Source organism: Phyllostomus discolor, chromosome 7, assembly GCF_004126475.2.
Source record: "Phyllostomus discolor isolate MPI-MPIP mPhyDis1 chromosome 7, mPhyDis1.pri.v3, whole genome shotgun sequence".
Classification (NCBI taxonomy): Eukaryota; Metazoa; Chordata; class Mammalia; order Chiroptera; family Phyllostomidae; genus Phyllostomus; species Phyllostomus discolor.
The window spans coordinates 27,125,648-27,151,047 of record NC_040909.2 but is presented as its reverse complement, the minus strand read 5'-3'; the positions used below and the strand labels follow the sequence as shown (position 1 = coordinate 27,151,047).

The 25,400-nt window shown below is 45.7% G+C and overlaps 1 protein-coding gene across 2 annotated transcripts in view; it reads left to right on the top strand.

The window, feature by feature from the left end:
- The window catches only part of OXNAD1 (oxidoreductase NAD binding domain containing 1), a 30,442-nt gene extending 6,197 nt beyond the window's left edge, over positions 1 to 24,245 (top strand). For both annotated transcript variants that reach the window (XM_036030609.1, XM_028518985.2), the window contains 6 exons: positions 107 to 170; positions 9,713 to 9,819; positions 15,689 to 15,830; positions 22,211 to 22,453; positions 23,215 to 23,323; positions 23,981 to 24,245. In XM_036030609.1, coding sequence (XP_035886502.1) covers positions 107 to 170; positions 9,713 to 9,819; positions 15,689 to 15,830; positions 22,211 to 22,453; positions 23,215 to 23,323; positions 23,981 to 24,135 — 820 coding nt within the window. In that variant the 3' untranslated portion in view covers positions 24,136 to 24,245. The remainder of the gene's footprint in view (positions 1 to 106; positions 171 to 9,712; positions 9,820 to 15,688; positions 15,831 to 22,210; positions 22,454 to 23,214; positions 23,324 to 23,980) is intronic.
- The last annotated feature ends 1,155 nt before the right edge of the window (positions 24,246 to 25,400 follow it).

The window sequence follows — 25,400 nt, the reverse complement described above, 5'->3', positions numbered from 1 at the left end:
CATAATGTTGTACTGTGTTTTGCATCATCATGATATTATCATCATGAACTAATTTAATTGTTTCTTATGAGGATAATACTTAATAACCTAATTTTACTTTTTACAGCATAATGAAATCCAGAAGGAAAACGGATCACTTGGAGAGAACCGCAAATGTCCTTCGACACGAGGTTTGTATGTCTAGGCTGTGGCAGGATTTTCTCGGCCGAACAGTGTGCACACAGTTACGACTGGCTGATGGGGAAGGCGCCACATGAGCTTTATCCCTTTGAAGACAGTCGGGGAAAGTGGGTTGTTTATTTCTACTGAAGAAAGTATAACAGCAATTGAGGGAACTGTCCTCCCAGATATGATGTGTAGGGTTGTATTTTAGGGATAGAACTTCTTTTAGAGCCCACCTTTTATGAATAGCTTACCTTTTCTTTTTCCTTTTTTTCTTTACAACATGTCTCAAAGTCCTTGTTCTTATCCCCACTGTAGAACAACTTATTTCATCAAGGGAGCAAACACTAATAGCTGAGAAAGGAAGGTGGCTGAGCTATTATTGCCCGCCCCCTGTGCTAAATTTCCCTGCCATGTTCAGACTAGACAAAGCTAACCCGCCACCCGAGGGGTATCAAGGACTGGGAGATAAGGATCCTCACCCTTTACCTCAGTGAGTAACCACATTTCGGGGGGGACTCCGCCCACAGGGCCCCCCGGCCACCATGGATGAGAATAAGTCTACCAAGACATGATCTGCTTGGGGAGGAAAGGTGGCCGATCTCTCACAGGAAAAGGACCAAGAGCCTTTTCCTCAGGGGCTTTTATTGGTTTCATTGACACAGGAATTCAGGTAAAGCTCATTACTCATTGCCGGGAAATAAGGATCAAATAACAAGGAACTCTGAGGGCCTATTTTGAGTCAGGGTCAGATAGCTAAAGAGCTGTAAAAAACTTTAAGGAAGAAACTTACTTCTTGCTTGGACCCTTATCATTTAATTGAGAGCATTCTAAACAAAGCAGGTTTTTCTTAGGCCTGATCACTGGGCAACCTGCCCTTTCCAGCACAGGGCTGCACTACCCTCTGTCATTATTTCAGGCTTAGGTGGAACAAGGGAAGTAAGGCAGCCAAGAGATTAGATTTTCTCACAGACAATGAGGACTCAGGCTATGTCAAGGCCGAGAGGCGAGGGTCCATCACCCCTTTTGCTGTAGCCCCCAAAGTCTTTCCTTGGGGGCCTCTCATGATCGTGCCTGTCTTAGGTCGGTCCCCCCTTGGGGAATCTTACCTGTCATTGGCTAACCGACCAAGCATTAGGGGCCAGGCAGGGTGAAGTAAAAGGAGCAGAAGTGACGCTCCTGCCAGGGAGATAAGCTTTTGTCTCTTTAGTGGCTTATGGTCCAAGGTCGTTCCCTCAGTCTTAGCCTTGGCGGGGGTTACAGCTTCTGATACCAGGCAGGGCAGTTCCCAAAACATATTTTCTCTGAAAAACATAAATTGCATATTTGTTTTGCTTTTTGAGTGATTCTCTACATATTTAGATATATTTAGCTTAGAGTTGTAAGTTAAAAATCTTTCGTATAAGGAAGGGTTTATACACTTCTAGAAGCATGGTCAGAAATTGTACTGGTACAGTAATTTAATTTTTAGTAGCAAGGGTAAGATACTCTTTGATGTAAAAGGATATTGTTTAGGCCCCACTTTTCAAGCTAGTTCTATTTTCAGAAAATCAATTTGAGACTGAGGGCGGTGTGCTTGTGGATTTAGCTTTAAGCCAACGTTTTTTGAGAAATCTGTAAAATTAGTTCAGCATAGTAGATTTATGGGTGTGTAGCAAAATACACTTTTCCCACTGATAATAAATCTGAAAATACTTTTTTTAGTTTGTTGAGCACACAGAAATGCTGATTCTTTAAATGTGAGATTTGTTAGAATTCCTTTTTTAAAAAGCAAAGCCTTGCCAGTTTTGAAGAAAAAATGGCTTTAAGAGCTTGGACTATATTCTTTTCTGTTACATTTTGAGGCGTGTGGAACCACAGCAGAATTTGGCAGATTTTCTGTAAAGGGCCACATAGTCTGAGTATTTTAGGTGTCATGGGCTGTGCCGCATGTAGTCCCAGCTCTGAAACTCTGCCTTCCGGTGTGGAAACAACTGTAGACAACACACACACGATAGCACAGCCGGGGTCTGCTCTCATCGAGCCACCTAGGTGTGGTCTGTGGGTCATCGTAGCTTGCCAAACCGTGAACTAGAACAGTAATTTCAGGTTTTTATAAGACAAAACTGTTGAGACTTTGGGGATGGTTATTTTAAGCCAAGTTTAAGGAAACTACACAGGAAGTTAATGTAAACTCTAATAGTATGATTGAAAAGTTGAGAATTTTAATACCCAGATGTCAGAAAATTATAGGGCTAATTTCAACCATGATGTTATCTTAGTCGAAGAATTTTTTCCAAATTGCAGTTCTCCTCCTCCTCCTGTTTCTAATTTCCACTTCTTTCCCAAATAGAGTGAGAGCTGGGAGCTGGGAGGCACTACATAAGCTAGATGATGTCTGACCTCAGCAGTATACGGTCAGCAGGGGCTCACCCCAGTCTGACCTCGGACTGACTGAAATGAACAGTGCCTCATGTTGGGCCGTAAGAGAACTAGCCCACCACATGGTCTCGTCTGCCACTCTTGCCTTTAATTTGTATTGCAAGTGTACTTCACAGAACTCCCCATATGGCATTTGCTCATCAGTTTGTCTGGGAGGTAGCCTAAGGACAGGATGGCATCTGCATTTTACGAAGGAGGGAGCAAAGATTAGGCCATAACTAGTGGCTTCTCCCAGGAAGCTTCTGCCCAAGTCTACGATTCTGAAGCCAAAGGATCCTGCTGCCCCTCCTGAGTGAGTAAAGCGTGGAGCACTCACCCACCCAGAAATGTCCATTTCCTATTAGCCATTGGGTTCCCTATAGAGAACTTACTGAATGAGCATATTGAGATATTGCTGCTTCTTACTTTAGGCTATAAATGTAACCAGCCTGGAGTCCTGCTGGTGCAGGAAACTGGGCTCTGAATTGAATGACATTTGACTGTTTGTGTTGAGTTCCCATTCTTTTCTTAAGGAACAAAAGAATACACAGTCTGGGTAACCTGGGAAATGTCAGGGAGATAAGAGGAGAAATAATGGTAATGCAGTGAGCATTGTTCAGGCGAGGCTGGGTTTTTATTGGAGGGGCTCACTCTCTGCTTGGCCCTGCAGAGGGCTGGCCCACCGAGCAAGATGTGCTCTATTCACCAGTTCGATGGGCAAGTTTGGTGATGAAAGAACTTTTTAAAGTTCTAATTTTTATGCAGTCACTTGGAAATGTGCCAGACAGTAGGCTGGGTCCTGGGGTTACAGCACTGAAAATGACAGATAAGGTCCCTGACTTCATATTCTAGTGGGACTATGATCAGAAGAAACGGACTTTGTGCACCTAATTGATCTTGGGAAAACCACTAATCCTTTTGTAATTGTACAAGTTTGCTCCTCTTAGAACCTGTGCCTTATCCTGTTGCCTTGTGTGTATTGTTATCTGGCGGTGGTTGTTTTTTAACAAAGCACTCAATTACACAAGAAGTTGTTAACTTAAATCTCACAGCCACCCTGGGAGGGACACACAGGGATCCTCACCCCCGTTTCACAGGTGAAGAAACGAGGACTGCAGAGATGTAGACAGTGCAACCCTGCTTCCCGGTTTCCTGGGGTAGTCCTGGCTTATGCTTCCTGTCCCAGCAGAATAGCACCCCCTTTCTCCCTCCCAGGTGCCCTGTTTTAGATGATTACACTGTCAGCCTAAGTTTAAAGGACTTGCTTGAACTCAGGGGAGGTGCACTACCACTACCTAGAGAGGTAGCCAGCTTGTAGAGGGCCTGGCGCCAGGCTCTTAGAGAAACTCCAGGGGAGGTGCAGTGTGATGGTGCTGGCAGCTGGCCTCTGGCTCCCCCGGGTGCACACCTCACCCTGCTGTGAGTGGAAGCCTACCCAGAAGGAGCGCCCTTGGGGGAAGGCGCAGCCTGACGGTGCTGTGGCTGCAGCATCTAGCACAGTGCTGACCCACCTTAGGCACTCAGGATGTTTCACTGAGCAGAATACACAAGTGTTAACCCCACCTCTGTGGCTGATGACCTGAACTGCCTTGGGTGAGTTGCTTTTTTAAAGTGGCGGTGGGGAAGATGAGGTGATGATTCAAGTGTGCTCCATCGTTTTGTGCAGATGTGGGCCGTAAAAAATGAGGGCTTGCTTAGGTTCCTACTTCTTAACTATGCCCAGAACTTTACTTGTTCAATAATTTAAATGATTCAGGAGGCAAGGTTTTTGCTTTTGTTTTCCATTTCCCACCCATCGGATTCGAACAAATGAAGTATTTTATTTTAAATTCAACAGATATGCATTGAGTGCCTGCTATGTGCCTAGTCCTGTTCTCTTTTTTTTTTTAAAGATTTTATTTATTTATTTTTAGAGAGAAGGGAAGGGAAGGAGAGGGAGAGAACAGGACCACGACCATATATAACTCTTGACAAGTTTTTGTGTGACTGTGAGCAGAGAAATGGGGTGGTCGCTGGGTAAAGGGAGAAGGTTGTTTTGTATTTTGAGAAGCACCGAAGCACAGTGGTCAAGTGCCTGGATTCAGTATCTGCTTTGCTTCTTACTAGCTGTGGGACCTCAAGTTTTCTCATTCGTAAAATGGGGAGAGTACTAATACTTGCCTTCCACGGCTTTCGTGAAGATGGAATGAATCAATGTATGTGAAGTGCCCGGCGCATGGCGAGCTCCATGGATAGGTGTGTGCACCCGACGTTGTGTGAGGTGAAGGTCTGAGTGCTCGCCCGTGTCCTCGTGGAGAGGGGAGGAAGGGTGGTGGAGGCTTGGAAAGGCAGAGCGGAGATGCGCCCAGGCCGACAGGTCAGCCTCGGTAGGAGCGAGGAGAACTCCTTTGCCAGGATGTAGTGTTGATGGGCATAACCTGCTTGAGAAGTTGTACAGTGGACAGAATTTTGTGCTCTTTCCTTATCAGTAAATCACTTCAGTAAAACCAGTATCTTTTCTTCAGGTTCCTGCTCACCAGCTTGGTGTTCTGCCGCAGTTGAAATAGATCTCTGGGCCTTGGTGTCCTTACGTGCTACATGACATACTATTTTTTGATGACTAATTTTTCTTCAACTCAGAAGTTCTCTGTGCCCTCTTTTGTTTCAGGTCATCATTAATCTTGGCTTTGTTTAAATTTTTAAGCCAACAAAAGAATGAATGGGAATGAGCAGAGGAAGCCAGTTGGGTCTCCCAAAGAAAGACCTGTTTCCTGTGCAGAGACTTCTGTAGCGGCAGTAACATCAAGATACCCTACATAAAACCAGCTCTTTAAATCTGAATGGTGGAATTTCCTTTCAGATGCTGACTTTGTCAAAGCATTAAAACTGTGTGCTAGTAAAAGTTGGCAAATGTATTGTTATTTTATTGAACAGTAGAAGAGTCTAAATGTTATTTTATGGAAAACTTCATTTCCTGCCATGTGTTTTAGCTTAGGACATGGCTAGTTGAGGTTTCAGTTGCGAAATCTTTTGATCTGTTAAGTATGAGAACAAGCACAAATGTTAAAACATAAAGTTTCTCCATCGTGTTTTACTTATTCAATCAAAGTAAAGGAAAAAATGGCATACGACAAGGGCCGTGATTACAGATCTTAAAATCATCTGAAACTAGCTTCAGAGTAAAGATGTGGCCTTCAAAAAGATTTTGCTGGAAAATTTTATATAGTGTACAGTATTTGTTTTAATTAAATAAAGTGTTAAGAGGGAGGCATGTCTTTCAAAATCAGGAATTGCTAAAGATACTTTGTGTGCCCAGTTCCAGCAGTTTTGCCTAGGTCGTGAGGACTCATAGCAGCAGGTGCGGTACCGTGTGCGGACGCCAGCAGGCATGAAGCCCCTGTCTGGCAGCGTGCTTGGTCGTAGAGATCGTCCACGTGAAAACAGGACTCGTTCAGTGTAGCCTGTAGCTTCTTTCCCTTCTTCACTGAATGTCGTATTTGGACATTGGCAAATGACCGGCGGCCTCATTCCACGTAGACTAGCATCGGGCCGGGAAGTGTGCTGGCACGTTTCAGTTGGAACTCCGTGTTCCTCTCCCTCCCCTGCCCTCTCCCTCCCCGCTCTCCCCCCGTGGATGGTGAGTGTTAGTTTTCCTGCCACCAGGTGGCTGTGGGGCGGGCTCAATGCGCACGTGGGTCTGGTTTTGCTCACGATGCTGACGGAAGCCAGTTCCACTGTTACAGGTGGAATAATCCAGCTCTTGGCTGTGTTCCTACAGGTTATAATATTGAAATAATGAGATGTACAAAATGAATATTTCTTCTTTGGGAACTTAAGAAAAATGAGAGTAATAATAGAAGGGAGAGCCCTCTGATGATTCATTGTACTTGTCTCTGTAATAAGGTATTTAAAGTTGAGCATGTGGTAAACGGAGAAGATTGCTGTTCCCCTGTGGAGATGCCTGCCTTCCCTGACCCCTCCCACAGTTTTCAACATGAATCTAGATTTTCTGTAGGGGTTCCCACCTCCCCACCCCCCTCCAGCTTTTTTTTTTTTAAGAACAGAAGTCTCCTGAACTTCAAACTTTAGTTAGAGTTTTCATTTATTCTGCAAATACTTACTGAATCTTACTGTGTGTTTGGCCTTGTGATTGATCTAGGAAGTTGATATAGATGCAAATTCTACCTAATACCTGATCTCAGGAGGCTCGTGGTCTGTGTGGGTGAAAAGACATGTTCGTGCATATTTATAATTACGTTCGTATGTGCTAAGTATGATGATACAGGCAGGGACATTTTATGGGTAGAGTTGAGAGGATGAGGGGAAGAGGAACACCTCAGGCAGAAGGGAGGGGTCCATACTTGGGCAGGACCTGGAAGGCGAGTAAGGGGTTGATAGCCAGGGCTGAGAGCGTTGGTCCAGCCTCGGGACCTAGGCAGGGTTTGAGGAGGTAGGCAAGCCCCTGAGGGTCAGCTAGTAGTCCAGTTTGTCTGGTAAACCAGTACAGGTATGCAGGAGGAGCTTAAGCTGGTATGAGTTACAAAGGCCTTTTAGCATTTTTTGATATTTGCAGTTCAGTATTAGAGAGCCCTTGAAGGTTTTTGAGCTGGAGAGTAACTCAGTGAGGTCAGAACATTAGGAGTATTCACCTGTTGGCTGCTTTGAGTGACACAAGAAGGGGGCCAAGGGAGCAGCGGTTCAACTGGAAAGAAAGTCTGTGACTGAGGATGGTGGTGTGTGCACCGGGGGAGAAAAGGCATGAGCTAAATTCATGGAACTTGGCTGTGTTAGCGACATAATGCCTAGAAGAGGCAAAGTGCATGCGTGTGTGTGTGCGTGTACGCCAGTTGAAAATGGATTTGACTTGACTGAGGCCAGGATGGGTCCAGAGTTGAAATCCCGGTGGTGGAAAGCAGCTGACTGTGTGGGGCCCTCTGGGGGCAGGAGCAGCCTTCATCTCTGCACCTCCAGCGTCAGGCAAGCCGTGCTCAGAAAACGCTTGAGAATGCTCGTGGTGCATTGAGTCGCTCACGTGTGTGAGCGTGTCCCTGAGATGGCAATAACAGGTGATTAAGGGCCAAGCAGGCCTGGGTTTGAATCCTGACCCTGCCGTCCCTGAGTCATCTTGAACAAGTTACCAAACCTTTCAGTTTCCTCAACTGCAGAACAGAGAATCACGCTGTCTCTTGGGATATGATATGATTATTCATATTAGCCAAATGTATTAATGCATGTGAAAGATTTAACCCAGTCTCTGGTCTACACCCGAGACAAATGCCACTCAAACATCAGCTGCTGTGACTCATACAGGGGAAGGAAATTGTGAACCTGTGACTGGCAAAAAAGTAAAGTAATGGTGAATTTAGGTGGGGGCTTATAGATTTGGGAATGCCTGAGAGCCTCAGCCAGGAGGTGAGAGAGGGAGCAAGAGTGGGGCAGTTTAGAGAAGGCTCCCACTGAGGAAGTGGGAGGGAAAGGAGAAGAGGGGCCAGATGAGGGAAGGGCCAGAGGGGACCTGAACGGTTCAACGTCAGCTGTCCCAGGCAAGGCCCGTGGGCCAGCAGCATCATACATGCTTTGCACATATTATCTCACTTAATCCTCCCAACAACTCCGTGAGGAAATGGGGTTGTTATTCCCATTTTACAGCTGAGCAGAGCTAAGTAGTAATGTGCCCAGAGTTACACAGCTGGCGGGTAAGTGGTACAGCCAGGGTTGCACAGCAGGAGGTCCAGCTATGGAGCCCAGGCTGTCACAGCCATACTGTGCTGCCTCCTTTTATTTTGTTGCTGAGTTGTTTGGGATGACCACATGGCAGTAGCTATCATGTCTGATCAAACAGAAGATCTAGAGAGAACAATGGAACGTGGAGGAACAGGTGGGAGCTGATGGGGCAGTTTTTCAGAGAGAGTTGGGGGGGCAAGCATGAAAAGTGCAGGTGGAGGGTCAGTAGTGGAAAAGCACCCCGCTTGCTCTCCAGGAGAGGAGAAAGAGAGTATTGATGAAATAACAGAGAAAGAGAAGCAAGGGGTTTCACAGGAGCAAGAGAAAGGTGAAACATTTTTACTTTGAGGAGGTGAGGGAGACCACAACCAATCTTGAGAATTTTCCAGTGGATCGTTAAGAATGGCCTCCCACTGATAAGTTTGATTAGACCTAGTCTGGTTGGAGAAAAGGGGCTGAATGGGCTAGCATTGGGGTGGGAGGGTCATTGACCTTGAACAGGTTTCTAAGGCACCCTTTGGTGGAGCCATGAAGGTCATGCAATCCAAGGAGAATGACCTTATTTTGGTCACCTGCTGTGATTTGATTTGCTGCCAATGGGGTTGAACAGCAATAGGACATTGAAGAGACTGTCTTTTCTCCACTGTTGTGAAGGTGTCCCAGGTCTAGGGAGGAAGAGAAACCCAAAGGCAGAGACACAGAGAAGGAAGCAGAGGCGGTTTGGGGGGTGCTAAGGTGTGGGTGGCACTGACCTGAGGAGTGCCTAACTCAGAGCTTTCTAGGGTTCTAGAGACCAGATGCGTCGTTGAGAGCAGCGCTTCTCAAATGATGGCATCTGTTGTGGAGGGCTGTTATTTTAAGGTTGTGGACTGTTTACATTTTGTAAAACAAAGACATAGGATACCAGTTCAATTTGTTTGCTGTTATGTGATTCAACAGATACATAATTTACTCTGAAATTGCTAAAATAAAGTTTTTAAGTGCGTACCTTTACTTTCTGAAGTTTGCTTGTTATGGACTTCTTGCGGATTCGGAACAAATGCAGGCTCGTAGCTCACAGTGGGCCTCCCTCCCTTGGCGTAGGTCGCACTCACACTAGACAGGTGGTTTTCAGGGCTCCACTTCCCTGAGCAGTTCTCCGAGTGCCGGCCTGGCGCATGGCATGTGCTAGGAGTGCAACAAATAAATGCTTGTTAAATAGTCCCTTTAAGAGATGGTTTTCGTATGCAGAATAAAATTCAATAAGTATTTTAGCAAGCCTTTCAAAAATAAGACATTCACCTGGTGGTAGGCAGAATTTTAAAGCAGAATATGCTTTACCTTGTTTTGCAGTTTTTAAAAACCACATTTTTATAGATTTTCAACACACCCGAGTTACCAGAAAGCCGTGCCCTGTCCCTCACGCTGTGTGCACACTAACCTCACCGCAGCCGTCTTTTGACTCAAGGTCGTGTCAGCAGCTAAGGTGTGTGGAGCAGCCCCAGAGTCGCCCTCCGTGAAGAGGCTCCGCCTGCTTGTTGCCGATACAGATTTTACTTTTAAAGCTGGCCAGTGGTAAGTGGCTTTTCCGTTTCCTGAGTGTTCTGTGTGTTCAGGAAGGTGCCATCAGATAGAAGGGCTTATTTTTCTCTGTGGAAGGGACTTCTGCGACCAGTGGTTCCTCCCCAGTGGTGAGACTTCTAGACCCTCCCTGTCCGGGGCGAGCCGTCTTGGGCTGAGACTCGGTTTCTCTCCTGGCTTCAGTGCGTGCCTCGGCGTGGAGCCCACACCCCTCTCAGGCACACAGGAAACTTGCTGCCTTCAGTTTCTCGGATGGAAACAAAGGAGGTAGTTCTGGTTTGTGGACATGACAACCCTGATAATTCTGTCCTGTAGGATGGTTGCTAATGAAATGCGCTGTAGTAATCTAATCTTGAGTTATGACTTCAAAAATCAGTGTTCCTTATGTCAAATACAGAGGAAACACTGCAGTCTGGAAAGTAGAATAACCAGCGTGTCACAGAGCTGACCGCCCTCTGAACTGAGTTCCTGCCCCACTTATATCCGGTCCAGGCCGACTCCGTTATCAGTGTCGACTTGACTGTCTGGACCCCGGTCAGGCCCAGCGCACCCCGCGCTCACGGCCTGCCCCTTCGGCTCTGAGGACTGGTCCAAGTGCCGGCAGGGTGACAGCCCCGCCACCCGTCCCGCTGCCTGCGCGGGGCCTCCCGGAGCTGCAGTACAAGTTGGATTGTAAATAAACCAACTTGTATTTCCTTAGGAAAGGTGTGTTTGGGTGTATGTTTCCTTTATTTAAATAAAGCATTCATTTCTAAATGAATTTCTGGCATGTCAATCTTGGTAGTATTTCTTAGGGTCACTTGACTAATTTTGGCAGTCCATCTGGAAATGTGGTTTTGTTGGAAGGAGGATGTGTGATAATAGCAAGTGTGATAATAGCAAGAGTTAGCAGTCTTGTGTTAATAGTTTGCCTTTGAATTTAGAACTAGAAAACAAGATGCTGATTGCAATAATTTGCGTTTGTGAAGCAATTTACTGCAATCTTTGCACATGTTCAGTGATACATATTAAATGCATGTGGGCTATTTGGGGGGGCGGGCAACATTTTACCCTTCAAAAATAGTTGAGCAGTTATTACATTGACAAGTGGGAACTTTAATTGTAACGATCTATCTTTCCATATTTCCCCTCTGTGGGAACCTTTGTGTCCTGTGCGCGGCACTCTCTCTGTGCCCCCGACTGTGGATTGTGCCCGGACTCCGTCCGCAGTCCCCAGTGTCCCGATGAGGACAAACCGGTGCCTCGGTTTATGGTGCCGCGCCCATGGTCTGCCTGCGAGTGTAGTAGCACCTGCAGACTGCGGTTGCCTGATGAGGAAGAGTCCTCGTTCTCTAGTGACGTATGTAGACATAGGGTCCCATGTGGTCCTCAGGGTGAAATTAGTCAGGGTCGGAGTCATATACACCTGCCAGTGAGTGGCTTTAGTAGTGTCTCAGTGGATGCTAGGACTGGTTCCAGCACGTGCCTGACCAGTTCCTGCCTCAGAGGACAGATGTGGGTGGCCGGGGGGGGGTCATCTCTGCCTATTTAGCGATGGCCCTTTCCCTGACAGGTGTCCCTCAGCACTCATTCCTGGCACCTGGTTGCTCCCCTTTTGAAAGGTTGCTCCCTTAGTACTGAAACTTGCTGCACAGCTCTGGGGGCTGTCTGTCTGGATATTTGACTTCATGGTGACAGAAAGGCCACGTGCTTAGGTTGGCAGTGTCCACTCCTTCAGTGCTGTTGCTGGGAAGGCTTGCGCTCTCTTGGATCCTCAGCGTGGTGGTGAGCACCACGTGGTGCTTTGGAGAAGACGACGAGGTTAGGGAGAGGCAGGGTACATGTGGCTGCTGGCTGCTCTCCTGCCTCAGTGCTCTGGAGCTTTGGGCACGGATCCCAGGTAGATGCCTTCAACACAGACGAGAGTTCGGCCTCCAGAGCTCTTCCCGTGCTGCACTGTGTTCTTACGGGGTCCCCCAGCGGGCACTGGTGCGCGTGCTGGAGACCAGTCCCAAGAACTCCAGTAAGCCGCTCCAGAGAGACAGGCCGAAAGAGGAAGCTGCCTCCAAACCACTGTGGGTTCTCTCACCAGTAGGTCCATCACTTAGCACCTAACTCCTTGGTGAGTCCTGATCCTGACCTCGGAATTCCTCTGTCCTGGGGCTGGAGAGATTGGGACTCCCGCTGTGGAGTTTGCCACCAACTGTCCACATGCGGTGTGTGAGTCGCGGAGTTGCCAGATTCAGGGTTCCTTGTGGTGCCCACTGCTGTATCCCCCGAGGGAGGCTGTGTGGCAGTGCCCCACGCCTGGAGCAATGAAGCCTGCCCAGCTCACGTGTCACCTTTCTGCCTGCTGGGTCTGTGATATCGCAGTTCCCTCCTTTCTCTGGGCTTTAGTTTCTACACCTTTAAAGAGCAAATAGTAACATTCCTATGTTTTGGGTTATGTCAAGCATCTAGCACAATTCCTCATGTTTAACTTTATTAGTTTTTTGTTTGTTTTTTGTCAGAGCCCGTGGTTTACTCAGTCAGAGATCATTTGTGCTGGGGAGGCCCAGGAGACAGCTTCCAGTTTAGTTCCGTGGCCAGCTCTGCAGCAAACCCATCGGGTGGACGAGCAGCAGGCCAAGCAGGAGAGGCTGAGCGCGCATCTCCACGGTCCTGCTGCCTGAGTGTGTGCCGCGGGCGGGGCTTGCCCCACACTGGACTCCGCCCACGGGCAAGCACAGGACGAGTGGAGAGAGAAAGGCATGTCTGACTTCACACAACATACGTTTTTGTGCTAGAAAGTGACTGCATTGTCCCAAGAGGAGGAGGAAACCGATTAGAGGAGAAAGTAGAGAAGTAAGACTCCACGCTTCCCCGCCAGCACGGGCGCTGTGTGTAGACAGTGTACAACCTGCGCGACCACGTGTCCTGCCTCCCACGTGACCACCCACAGAAAGAGCGGCCTTCCGGGTGTCCTCGTTCAGTCTGTCCTCCTCCATCGCTCGTCTGGCAAGCACTGTGTGTCTTCTGAGTTTCCTCTGTGAAGTCTTTCGTAATTCCTCTTCCCTGCTGGATTTGACTACTTCTTCATCTGGTCTTCTCCTCACCCTCCCAATGCTCTCCACCCCCCAAGCAGGTTTTTTAAAAGTAAAACAGTGGCTTTATCAGTATTTTCATGATAAAAGCAGGATCACATATGTTGGCATATGTGAAGAAATCTGTGCTAAGTACAAGTACTTCTGGACAGATTTCAAAGGATGAGCATTTTCTCTCTGCCAAGCAGGTTTTGTCATAGCCCATTTAATTGTATGTGTTTGTTAATTTTCCTCTCATTAGGATGAGTTTATTGAGGGCAGGAACCAAGACATACTTGCATTTTTATTTCCGGTGGGACCCACAGTGCCCGTACATTGTGGGCAGGTGCTGTCTCTAGTGTGTGCCCGAGAGGTGAGTGTGGGACTCTGAGGACCGCAGCTGAGGACTGAAGAGTCTGGGGATCTCACGGGAAAGCCTCGTTATTCAGCCGTGGTTTTTGTGCCTGCTGTGAGCTGGGCACTGGGGCTGCATCTGTGGGCAGGCCAGGGCGGCCTGGTGTGCCACAGTAGGCTGCGGATCTGTGTGGGTCAGTGCAGAACTGGGCTCTTTCTCTCAGCCCTTCACATGCTCACGCATCTGGAGGTGCAGGGGGTGGCTCAACTCTTGGCTCCAACAGTGCTAATCCTGCAAGGGACGTGCGTGTGTGTAAAGCAGTTCTTTCTCGGACAAATGTTTTATTGAATACGTGTTGTGCCTCCTTTCTTAAATCTATCCAAATTAGGTTTTTATGTCATTTGAATTCTGTAAAATTTACTGAAGGAATCCTTTTTTTTCTAAAAGTGTCTTTCCGAAGTTTCTGGAGAAGAAGGGTTTCCTTTCACTCACCTGAGAATGGTTTTTAGCAACATTAAGCAGCAGAGGGCGCTATAGTTCTGGCGATGAGGCCGTAAAGTAGTTCATTGATGTATTTTTTTTTTTTTTTTTAATGTGGAAGCTGTGGAGATGCTATATAACTCCTCTGTGAAAGCATATAGCAAGCATCTTTGTTAATAAATGTTAACTACAGCCTTTTAAAATTTGTGTCTTGTCTGAAATGAAAAGGAAATTAAGATACTCATGGGAAATGGTCCAGTAAATATAGGCAAAAGCAGGCTAGGGACCGTTTCTGGAGTACTTCCAGTCCAGACTGGTTTTTTTAAGACTGTAAAAAATTACCGGATATTTAAGGTCATATATCAAAAGAAAACATCTTTTAAGGTCATAGATCCAATCAGTAGAGGTCATCATGTGCTTTCCATGGAAGCTGCTGGTAGGAAAACAACTGGGGGAAAAGGGTACTTTGCTCTTTGGTGGCTGAGACACATCAAAAACTGGATGTGTGTGTTTCCTAGACATGGAGAGAATTCTTTGTGGTCCCAGGTTCTAATAAAAGTTTCTTCCTTTGGTGTGTGATTAGGTTTGCTGCATTTCCTAGGACCCCACCAAAAAAGGGTTTCCATGGTATAGTTATTGAAAGCTTGAAACTCCCAAGGGTTCTGGTTGATAGGAGTGTGGTTAGAAGAAAAGAAACATAAGATTTTTGTAACTTAGAAAGCCACATCAGCCTATTAGTTAGTTATATGCCAGTGAGTTTTTGTTGTCTTCTTCACCCATTAAAACTGTTTTATTGAGACCCACTTTACATATAAAATTCACCCAGTTAAAGTGTAAAATTCGCCCTCTCTTAGATTGTTCGTTGCTCTTGTACAGAAATACACTTGATCTTTGTTATGGGTCTTGTATTATGAATCCTTATTTGACTTGTTAATTGGTTTTATTATCTTCCTAGTAAATTACTTAGAATTTTCTGTGTAAAACATCATGTCTTTTGCAACTTCTTTCTCTTTCTCTCCAATCTGGATGTTGTTTCTTTCTCCCTCCCTCCCTCCCTTCCTTCCTTCTTTCCTTCCTTTCTTTCTCCTAATTGCCTTGATTAGAACCTCTACTACGGTGTTGAATAGATGTGGTGGGAGCAGACACCCTTGTCTTGTTTCTGTTCTCAGCAGGGAACTTTCACCATTAAATATGGTGTTAGCCATGGATATTTTGTGGATGTCCTTTATCAGGTCAAGTAAGTTCCCGCTTATTCCTAATTTGTTGAGTATTTTTATTATGTAAGGGTGTTGAATTTTTTCAAATACCTTTTTTGCATCTGTTGAGATGATCATTGGGTTTTGTCCTTTATTCTAAGTGGTGTATTTCATTGATTGCTCTTCAGATGTTAAACCAACCTTATATTCCTGGGATTTTTGTATCTCCATTCACAAGCAATGTTGATCTATAGTTTCTTTTCTTGTGATAACTTTTCTCGGGTTTGGGTGTCAGGGTAACAGTAATACTGGCCTCACAGAATGAGTAAGGAAGTGGTTTTTTTTTTCTTTTTTTTTTTTTTTTTTTTTTTGAGGAGTTTGTGGAAGATTACTATTCTTTAAATGTTTGGTGTAATTCACAGGTGATACTGCCTGAACCGATCCTTTTCTTTGTGGAAAGTTTTAAAATTAGTAATTCAATTCACTTGTTATGGGCCTGTTCAGATTTGCAGTTTCTTTTTGAGTCCAGTGTGGTAGTTGTGTCTTTCTGAAACATTTATCCATTTCACCTAAGTTGTCTAATTTTTGGTCAAAAAATTGTTCACAGAATTCCTTTATAACCTTTTATTTTTGTAAGGTTGGTGATGATATCCCTCCTTTCATTTTTTATTTTAATAATTTTTATCTGTTCTCCTTTCTTAGTCTAGCTAAAAGTTTGTCAGTTTTGTTTACCTTGCTGCCCACTTTTAAAATTGCTTCAACGGTAATAATTTACTTGCCATTCCTTTTAGGATTGATTTCTTCATCCCAGGAGTCTCTGTGGTTGGTGGGTTCTCAATATGCTCCAGTCCCAGACTGCTAGAACAAGAGAGAATAATAGAGCTGGCTGTGAAACATACGAACCACCCTCCTGCTCTGTGGATTCACAATCAGGTGAGCAAATCTCCATTTACATTTGCACGTTAGGGCATCGCTGCCTCCAACAAAATCTGTGCTCGGATCAGTCTAAAAAACCGAGGCTTGAGTGAGAAGGGTGCTCACAAGGAGCCTCCTTGCATCCAGAATTCCAAAAAAATCAAAGAAGCAGAATCCGTTTGGTGCATTAAAGATGACTCGATACTTCGGGATCTGGAAATGTCCTCAGGGTCACCAAACAGTATTTAGTTGAATATACCATCGGAGTAAAACATTTTACTTTACATGTAAGGTTTTGATTGGCTCTTTGTATATCTTGTAAATGGTAAGTCTACAAATCAGACTCTTTTGTCCTAATCGTCCTAAATAAAGGGAATGAAACTATCATTCCATCATTATTTGGAGGGAAGACTGTCCCTATTATACACTGCTCGTGCCCAGAGCTGAGCGCCGCTGGCCCTGTGGTGCCATTGCCTCTCCGCCTCAGTCTCCCGAGAGCTCGCCACATGGGACTCAAAATCCCATTTTGGCAGTTTCCAGTGAAATTAAATACACACTTAACCATAGGACCCCGCAGTACTACTCCTGGGCCTTTATACCAGAGATAATGAAAGTTCTTTTCATGTAAAAGCCTGTACCTGAATGTTCGTAGCAGTTCTATTCATGATTAGCAAACACGAAACACCCCAAATATCCTTCAATGGGTGCATGGATAAACAGTGATGTTTTCATACACTGTGTTGTTATTTAGCAGTAAACACAGAAGAACTGTTTATTGACGGCACACAACAGCGTGGGTGAGTCTGAGAGGCACACGTTGAGTGAAGGAGGCTAGCCTGGAAGGTTACGTACTGTGTAGTCCCGTTTTACGTCACATCAGGAAAACAGAAGTGCAGCGGCAGAGACCAGATCAGTGGTCGGCAGGGGCGAGGCGTGGGGAGGGCTGTGAGCATGAAGGGGTAGCACGGGGGAGTCTTTTGGAGGTGAGGGAACTTTTTAAATCTTGATTCTGGTGGTAGTTGTACATATCTATGGATGTGTTAAAATTCATTGAACTGTGCACCAAAAGTAGTTTTACTGTAAAATAATTTTAAAATTAAAGGATTTTTAGATCTACGGGGCAACAAAATAGATATTCTTCTTATGGTTTCCATGTCAAGGTGTGTCTGTTCAGAATAACCCCGAGTTGCTTGCCTTGGCAGTTCCATTGTAAATGTACCGTGTCACATTTTAATCCTCTGATCTCTGAGTCCTTCCTTCAGTGTGACCTCAGCTTCATCACTCCTTTTTAGATTCTCTACGGATTTTCACCCATTACTGTCTCCAGGCTACATCCTGAGCCTCTGAAATATGCTGCAGAGGTGGGATCAGCAAGGTGTTCGTTCATGTGCCCAGTGCTCGCTGTTAAAATGAGCTTAGCCACCCGGCTCCCAGTGCACGAGCCCCCTCCAGTTCTCAGCCTCCCACGTGACCTGACCTGGTCCTGGTCCATAGCTCCCTGCGTGGTTTCATGCCTCATTGGCATTTCAATGAAGGAACTTATTCTTAGAGGCTGTCGAAAATCTCCAAGTGGCATTGCTTGAATGCACATCCTAATTGTGCTTGCTCCACTCTGCCCAGTGGGAATTGCAGACGGCCTTTATGAAGTCAGATTTTTCTTGGAACCATTCTCAGGTGGCTGTGTTCCTCCCGAGAATTTGTCTTATTAAGCTGTTAGAGTGGACAATGGAGGCACGTGAGTGTCTGGGTGGCAGCAGGCTGCTCTGTTGGGACGCGGGATGAAGTACCATAAATGTCTTCCTGTATTTTATCTGCTTTGGCTCAAACTCCTGGCAGGGTAGAGGGTTCTAGACAGCAGTCGTGCCTCTGCTCCCGGTTGCTGTGGGAAAGTTGTTTATTTCGCAAGTCGAAAATCCATACTCAAATTAGATACATTGCTGTGTAATTGAAGGTAATGTCCTTTTACTCACTTTCATATTGTGCCGTACAGACTGGGAGTCTCGTGTCCATGCTACCCTGGCAGTTTTTATTGATCAACAAAAGACAAAGATGGCTTTTGATTCTTTCCAGATGCTAGCAAATTAGAAGATAGATCTCCCGAAGATTATTTTGTCACTAAGGAGACGACAGGCTTCTTGAGTATTATCTTTCCCTGGAGCACGTTTTCTTGCCAACTTTAGGGTTGAAAATACTGCGGTTTCTAAAAACAATAACCTAAAGGCTTTGTTTGTTGTCATTACTAAGCATGCTGAGATGACCATTTGGGAAGATTTTCTCTCTCATTTCATGGTCTCTTTTACTCTTAGATTCTCACAGATAAAGAGATCAGTGTATGGGCGAACAAGAGGGGGAGGCAGGGTGTAGAAAGAGTAAATCCACTGTCCTTGTCAGGCAGAGACTCTTGTATCATAAAATCTGTTTTTCAGACTTGAAAGGAAGGAGTATTTCAAAGCACTTGGGTAGCCTGTTTGGGGGTTCCTACATTTTAGTTCTTACTAACAGAATGCTCCCTCGCTGCTAATTTCTTTTGTCAAAAATGAAAACCACTTATCATCCTCATGTAAAAATCTACATATTTAAAGTAGTTAGGTTCAAATTTTTTTTCCCCTCAGAGAAAGGATTTTCATTCATTTAACAGTTCTTTACCAATAAGGACCTGCTTTGTGAATTCAAATAATGTTTCATTTTTTTTTCTTGGAGTTTCTCTTTGAGTAACTCGTATTTAAATGGCAGCGCCCCGACACGTTACAGCGTCGGGTCAGGAAGTGCTTCCTGCTGCCCGCCGTCCGCAGCGCCAGGTGTGGGTGCCCGAGGTCTGGTCTTCGGAGGCGTGCGGTGCGTTACCGCTTCTTAGTGGGGAGTTCGTTCAGTTGATGTATGTCAGGAACATGTAATGGAACAAACCTATTCTCTTAATGTAAATCTCCTTATTTCTAGATTCTGGTTTATTTAGTGGCAGGAAAGAAGGAAGCAGGCACCCCCAGCACTTTTCCTCCCAGACGGCCGCAGTGAGCACAGTGCCCTCTACTGTGGAGCTCAGTCCCCGCAGGGAGTTGTCCCCACGTGTGTCACGCAGCACCCACCTCAGCCTTCGGGGTGAGCGGTACAGGTGCGGGGACCCGTGGTCCAAATGCGGTGCAGGGGCTCAGAGAAGTGAAGGGGCTTGCTGGATTTCATGGGGGCTGTGATTGAAAGTGTCTTCTGCTTCCTAGATTACTGTGTTGTTTTTTCTCCAGACTACACGTTCTCAACCCTGTTAGACCCAATCGCCCTTTCTAAAAGAACTATCCTGAAATGAAATCTGAAGTTAATGTAATCAACACATTAAAATTTTTGTTTAGCAAATACAGTTTATTGCACAAAATTTAAACAATTCCCAAGCATGCTTAAAATTATAAAAAAAAATCAACATGCATTTTAAAGTTATAATTTGTGCCCTGGCTGGGTTGCTCGGTTGGTTGGAGCATCATCTCTATACACCACAGGGTCACGGGTTTGATTCTCGGTCAGGGCACAAACCTAGGTTGCAGGTGTGATCCCCAGTTGGGGCAAGTATGGGAAGTAAACAATTGATGTTTTTCACATTAGTGTTTCTCTCTTCCCTTCCTCTGTCTCTAAAATCAATTGACATATTCTTGGGTGAGGATTAAAAAATACACAAACAAAAACAAAACATAAATAAATAAATAAGTAAATAAATAGTTTATTGTACATAGTAACACCTTTCCCCTGAGCCTGAGGACTCCCTTTTATGAGGAACTTTTTAAATAGAAATGAATAACTTAAAACCACCAAGTTTTCTGGACCCTCTAAAACACAGGTGGCAAACACAAGGTCTGAGAGTCGGATCCGGCCCTCCACCTTGTTTTATCCAGCCTGGCACCTTGTTTCTACCCGGCAGCAACACCTAGTTAGGGAGTAGTTACATTTGTACAGTCCTAAAATTACATTCGGCCCTTGGAAGGCAACTGTGAGGCTGATGTGGCCCCCAGTGAAAATTAGTTTGACACGCCTGCTCTAAAACATTACCCTAAGGATCCTATTATAACCTGAGACCACCACACATGGGATTCACCTGGGATGTGGTCACTGGACATGTGTGAGTAAGGCTGTCTCACATGTCACAGCTCTGTCCATGCGGTGAGCGTCCCTAAAGAAGGGACTTTTCAGACACGCTGGTCTTTCCCACTGCTAGAAATCTTTACACACCACATTTAATTTTTGTTAAGAAAGATATTCATGAAGTAGAAGTGTATGTCAAGGGAACTTTGCAGAACTTTAGACCAAGAAAGTTCTAAGATGTGAGAGGTTTAAAGAGACTGTACCCAAAACGCAGGTTCGGCAGCCTGCCACGAGGAAGGTCCTCATGGAAAGGCCTGCCTGCTCTTGAGACAGGTGCTGGTGGAGAAGGAAAGAGGTTTATTCAGGTGCCATAAGCTGGGAGAGTGGCGGACTTGTCTCTAAGACCATCTCCCTTCCTGCTGAAGCCCCAGTTCTTACAGGAATAGGGTATAGGGGGCTCCTTTTCCGTCCCGTTACCTTGCTAGCTTTTGGAGCTCTCAGGCCCTGTCTATTTATCCTTCTAGCTTTTGGTGCACTCAGTGTAAGAACCTCCTTTGCACCGTCTGGGCCAATGCCGGAGACTCCCTGCTGCTCCCCAGCTGTCCACGTTAACAAGACTTCCTAGTGAAAATTAAAAAAAAAAAGATTCTACAGGTGTAACACAAAGGAGAAATAAAGGGAAGTGATTCATAACCAAATAAAATATAGTCCATTATATAAACGGTTGGGCATATCTAAATTAGGAGATGCGTGAGAATGAGATAGTCAGATGGCTCTTCCTCAGTGTAGGATCGCATGAACACACTGTCTGCAGGTGCAGGTGGTGCAGGTTGTTGTGTGTTAAAGGACCACAGACATTAGCAGCTGGGATTCCAGAATAGTGAATATGCTTGGTGAAATTCTTGTGGGGTTTTTTTTTAGGGTTTTATTTATTTATTTTTAGAGAGAGGGGAAGGGAGGGAGAAAGAGAGGGAATGAAACATCAGTGTGGTTGCCTCTCGCATGCCCCCTACTGGGGACCTGGCCTGTAACCCAGACTGTGCCCTGACTGGGAATTGGAACCAGCTACCCTTTGGTTCACAGGCTGGCATTCAATCCACTGAGCCACACCAGCCAGGGCACTTGGTGAAATTCTGAGTACCACAAAATACAGTCTACATAGTGGCTACATTCTAGGAAATAGAGACTATGTTAGATCAGTGGGAAAAAACCCACAAAACTTTGAGGGTTTTTTTTGTAAAATGAGTTGGAGCCGAGTCTCAGATCATTACAAGCCAGTTTTCACCTGTACATGTATGCCCCACGGGTCACTCAGGAGCCTGAGCTGGGCACTGCAGATGATGGTGTGCTACTAAACCGGCTTTCTGAGTGAAAAAAGCTCTGCTTTGTACATTTGCTGATTTCCGTAAACACTCCCACAATGGCTGACGTCAAGACTAGCGATAGATACTGGCTCACAAAATTCCTGCACATTCAACCATCAGCTTAGTAGGCACCAGCTCCAGGACACCACTAACTGCATAGGACACCTGGCATCTGTGGTCCTGCCCTCTAAACGCCAGTTGGGTTCTCCAAATTATGGCAGTGGAAAAGTGTCATACAGGCTTTCAAAAGAGCTCCCTCAGGGGTGTGTCCCCCCCATGAAGAAAACAGTGCACTCGGCTCCATTTGTATTTCTGGTGTAAGTGACCTCACAGAACAGTGGGTACTTTACATGGGTAGGTGTGTGTAGTCCTCACCCCCTAGTGTGAAGCCTCGGGCTTCCTGTTCTTGCTGCTCCGTGGAGAAGGGAACAGGACTGAATGGTGCTGCCTGCTGGCCACTGGCCTCAGTCTGTGGAGCAGGTCTGGCTGTGCCCTGCTGGCGACTAGGAGGAAGCCCCCGGCACCCACACTCCTCAGCTCTGATGAACCCAGGGCAGCCGCTGTTGGTGACACTTGCCCTGTCCCGCCTCTCTCAGCTCCATGGCTTTGATCAGGACAGTGGCGCCTCTCAGAAGAGGAAACTCCTACTTAAGAGCCGGCCTCTGTGCCTCTTCACACCCCAGTTCCTCACCTACACAGTTAACAAATGGCCAAATTATTCAAGTGGGTCTCCTTTACAACCTCAAAACTGGAGCAGCTGTGAGTGTGGATCACAAGGCAGAGTAGCAAATGGCCTGTGTAATGGCCAAGTGGAATCAATTCACAGGGCCCTGGAAAACTTGAGAGCAAGCTGTAAAAATAGTCCTAATACTGATAAAAATGCTGGAGGTAGATGCAGTCAGTTTTACTAAAGAACATTGAGTTTAAGACCTGTGCTACAAAGGACTCAAGGATCTGTTCTTTCCTGCCTAGTGTACACTTGACTCTGAAGTGGCCGTGAGAGTGGGTGGAGAGTTCTACTTTGACCCTCAGCCTGCAGATGCCTCTAGGAACCTCGTGTTGATTGCAGGAGGAGTCGGAATTAACCCTCTGCTTTCCATCCTGCGGCACTCGGCAGATCTCCACAGAGAACGGGCAAACAAAGGAAGTGGCTACGAGATAGGAACGATAAAACTGTTCTACAGTGCAAAAAATACCAGCGAACTCCTGTTTAAGGTAAGGGAGAAATCTATGTTTTGTAGCTCGCCGTGAGCAAACCTGTGGTACTAAGTGTCCACAGAACTTTCCTCTCTCGGTTCTGTCTCCTCTGCAATAATCTGATCATGTTCGAGTGAGAATCAACCAGCACATCTTGCCAGGACAAGTCAAACAGCTGGTGCTGAGGAGGCTCCCGGTGACGTGACAGGGCAGGGCAGGGCAGGCCTGGGGGCTGGAGTGTGGAGGTGGATGGATAAGAAAGTCCCCACGGCCCTGGGACTCTGTGAAGAGTCAGGAGACGCACCAGTGGGCTCACGCGCTGCGGGGGTAGGTGAAACGCACATAGCGCGGACCCAGCTGGGTAACTGAAACCCCCGGCAGTTGCATCTGTTGACACGAAGTGCATTTGATGGAGAAGGCTTTCACTCCGGATTGCTTTGCAGCTGCAAGGATGAACAAAAGAACAGAAACAGTTAAAAGACACAACTGTGGTCAGTGAAACTGCTGCTTAATTGCCAAAGCTTGAGAAAAAGGAAAAAGAAAAAACTCCCGGAGAGTTAGTAATATGCTTGTTAGCATATTCAGATTTCAATTAAAGCCAAATAGCCCTCTGTACTCTGAATGCTCTGGCCTGCTAGGCTGCAAACAATATCTCTCTAAGTAGAGAGCGAGACGGCAGACGTGTGTAGAATGGGAGGCGAGGTTCAGCATCAGTGGTTGTGCACATCTGGTTTGATTTTTTAAAATTGTAGTGTGACCAAATATGTTTGACATTCCAGAAAAATATCCTGGATTTAGTAAATGAATTTCCTGAGAAGATTGCATGCAGTTTGCATGTTACAAAGCAAACTACACAAATCAGTGCCGAACTCAAGCCATACATCACGGGTGAGTCCCCTAAAGATATTTTGACTATCTCCAGGTAGTTTGTGGGTGTGCCCGTTGGTTGAATATAGATGCTTTATTGTTTGGAGTTGCTGGCTGGGAATTGAGAGGTGATTCATCATGGAAAAATAAGGAGAGATTTAGTTGGATTTACTTATATGTACAGTTTTTCTACTGCCCATATTAAAAATTTACTTTCCACATTTTTAGGGGGTCTTTGCATCATCACTGTAGTATGCATGCAAAGAATTTATATTCCAGCCTTGACTGAATCGATGCCATTTGCCATTAATGGTCATTTAAATTACTTGTGGTTTCTCCTGCCTGGAAGGATTTTTCACAAAAACAGTTTCTTTACTTCTCTGAAGGCAGTTTTGAATTTCTACCAAAGAGCAGTCAGTAAGTTCATGCTCTTCTCCGAAGAGGGCATTACGATTAGCTTCCCGCTTTACTTGCCGTAAGTTGAGGAGGCCTGGAGAGGGGCCATGCAGGGGACTGGCCCCAGGTGCCGGACGGAGCCGTCATGCGAATGGCTCAAGACCGGGCTCGCTGAGCTTGAGTTACTGAAAGTCAGCACTGCTGCGGAGTTGCGGTGAGTCGTTCCTCATCGCAGTACAAGTGTGTCTGGCTTAATTTGGTGTTTATTCTGTTTCTTGGTAGAAGGAAGAATAACGGAGAAGGAGATAAGAGATCATATTTCCAAAGAGACTTTGTTCTATATTTGTGGTCCACCGCCGATGACCGACTTTTTCTCCAAGCAACTAGCAAATAGCCATGTGCCCAAAGAACACATCTGCTTTGAGAAGTGGTGGTAGGGAGCAGCAACGGTGGAAGAGAGAAGATTGAGAGATTTCCTTAGGACAGTAAGATTTTATGTTCTGTGATTTGTGGCAAGATGAATTTTCTTTACTTAGTCTGTTTTTTTTTTTAAAGGCTGTGAACTGTGACCTGCTGGAGAATAAAAGAAAAACCACCTGACAGACTTCAATGATAAACTTTTTGCAAAGACTTTATCAGTTAAACTATTTTTATATTGATTTTCTTTTATTAATACAGTTTGTCTCATAATGTACCTTGAATTGGTCAGTATAGATTTCTATAAGTATATAGACATATACTTATATTTATTTAATCATATGAAAATGTGCTTTTATGTGTGAAGTAAAAGCTATTTTTAAATTATTTGACAGCAGCCTGTATATCTTTATTCAGTAAACTTACAATTTAAACACCTTCTTTATAATGTTACTTTGGAAAATCTTTATACTGTGAGACACAGTGGACCTTACCACGGCCTGCAGCCTGGCTTCTCCAGGCCAGCCAGGTCGGGTTTGGAAACAGAAAATGCTCAGGACAACCACTGCTTTCGGGAATTGAACATCCAGCATATTTGCTTAATGTTAAAGAATATCCTAAGTATGTCTCCTGGCTAATTGTTAGTTTCTTCTCAAATGAAACCCTTTCTGTGTTCTGTGTCCTGGCTGCCCACCTTAATTAACACTGCGTGTAGGAAGTGGCTTCTCACTGGGGACAAAGGCACTGGTGACCGCCGTGTTCATGCTGAATCTGCCCGAAGTGGCCGGGCCGGCTGGCTGTAGAAATCTGCTTAGGATTGCTTAGGGGCATAGTGCCGTTTCCTGCTTCTCTGCCTTTATTTCATTCCTTTGCCAGGGTCATTTCTGACCCCAACAGCAGCTCCTCAATACATACTTGTTGAATGACTGGAAGAAAGCAACTAATGCCTAACTCCTTGCTGAGCCTGGATGGGGAGACAGCCCCCCAGGGCGGGAGAGAGAGCATGATGCAGCCTGATCCCAAGGCTGCTCTGGTGAAACTGCTAGAAAGCAGATGGTAGTTCTTACCCTTGTTTTAGACTTTTAAAAATCCAAAAGAAATCTGTGGGTCAAGGCCAGGCCGGGCCATCCTTTCTTGACAAGCAGTCTTAGGCTGAAGGCTGCCTGCGTGGAGAACGCTGTGAGGATGCAGGGAGTCCGGAAGAAGGACAGATCGGTGCTGGGGACCCAGGAGCTCCAGCGGGGGAGACCCTGTCCTTGAGCTGCCGAGGGAAGACAGGTTGCCC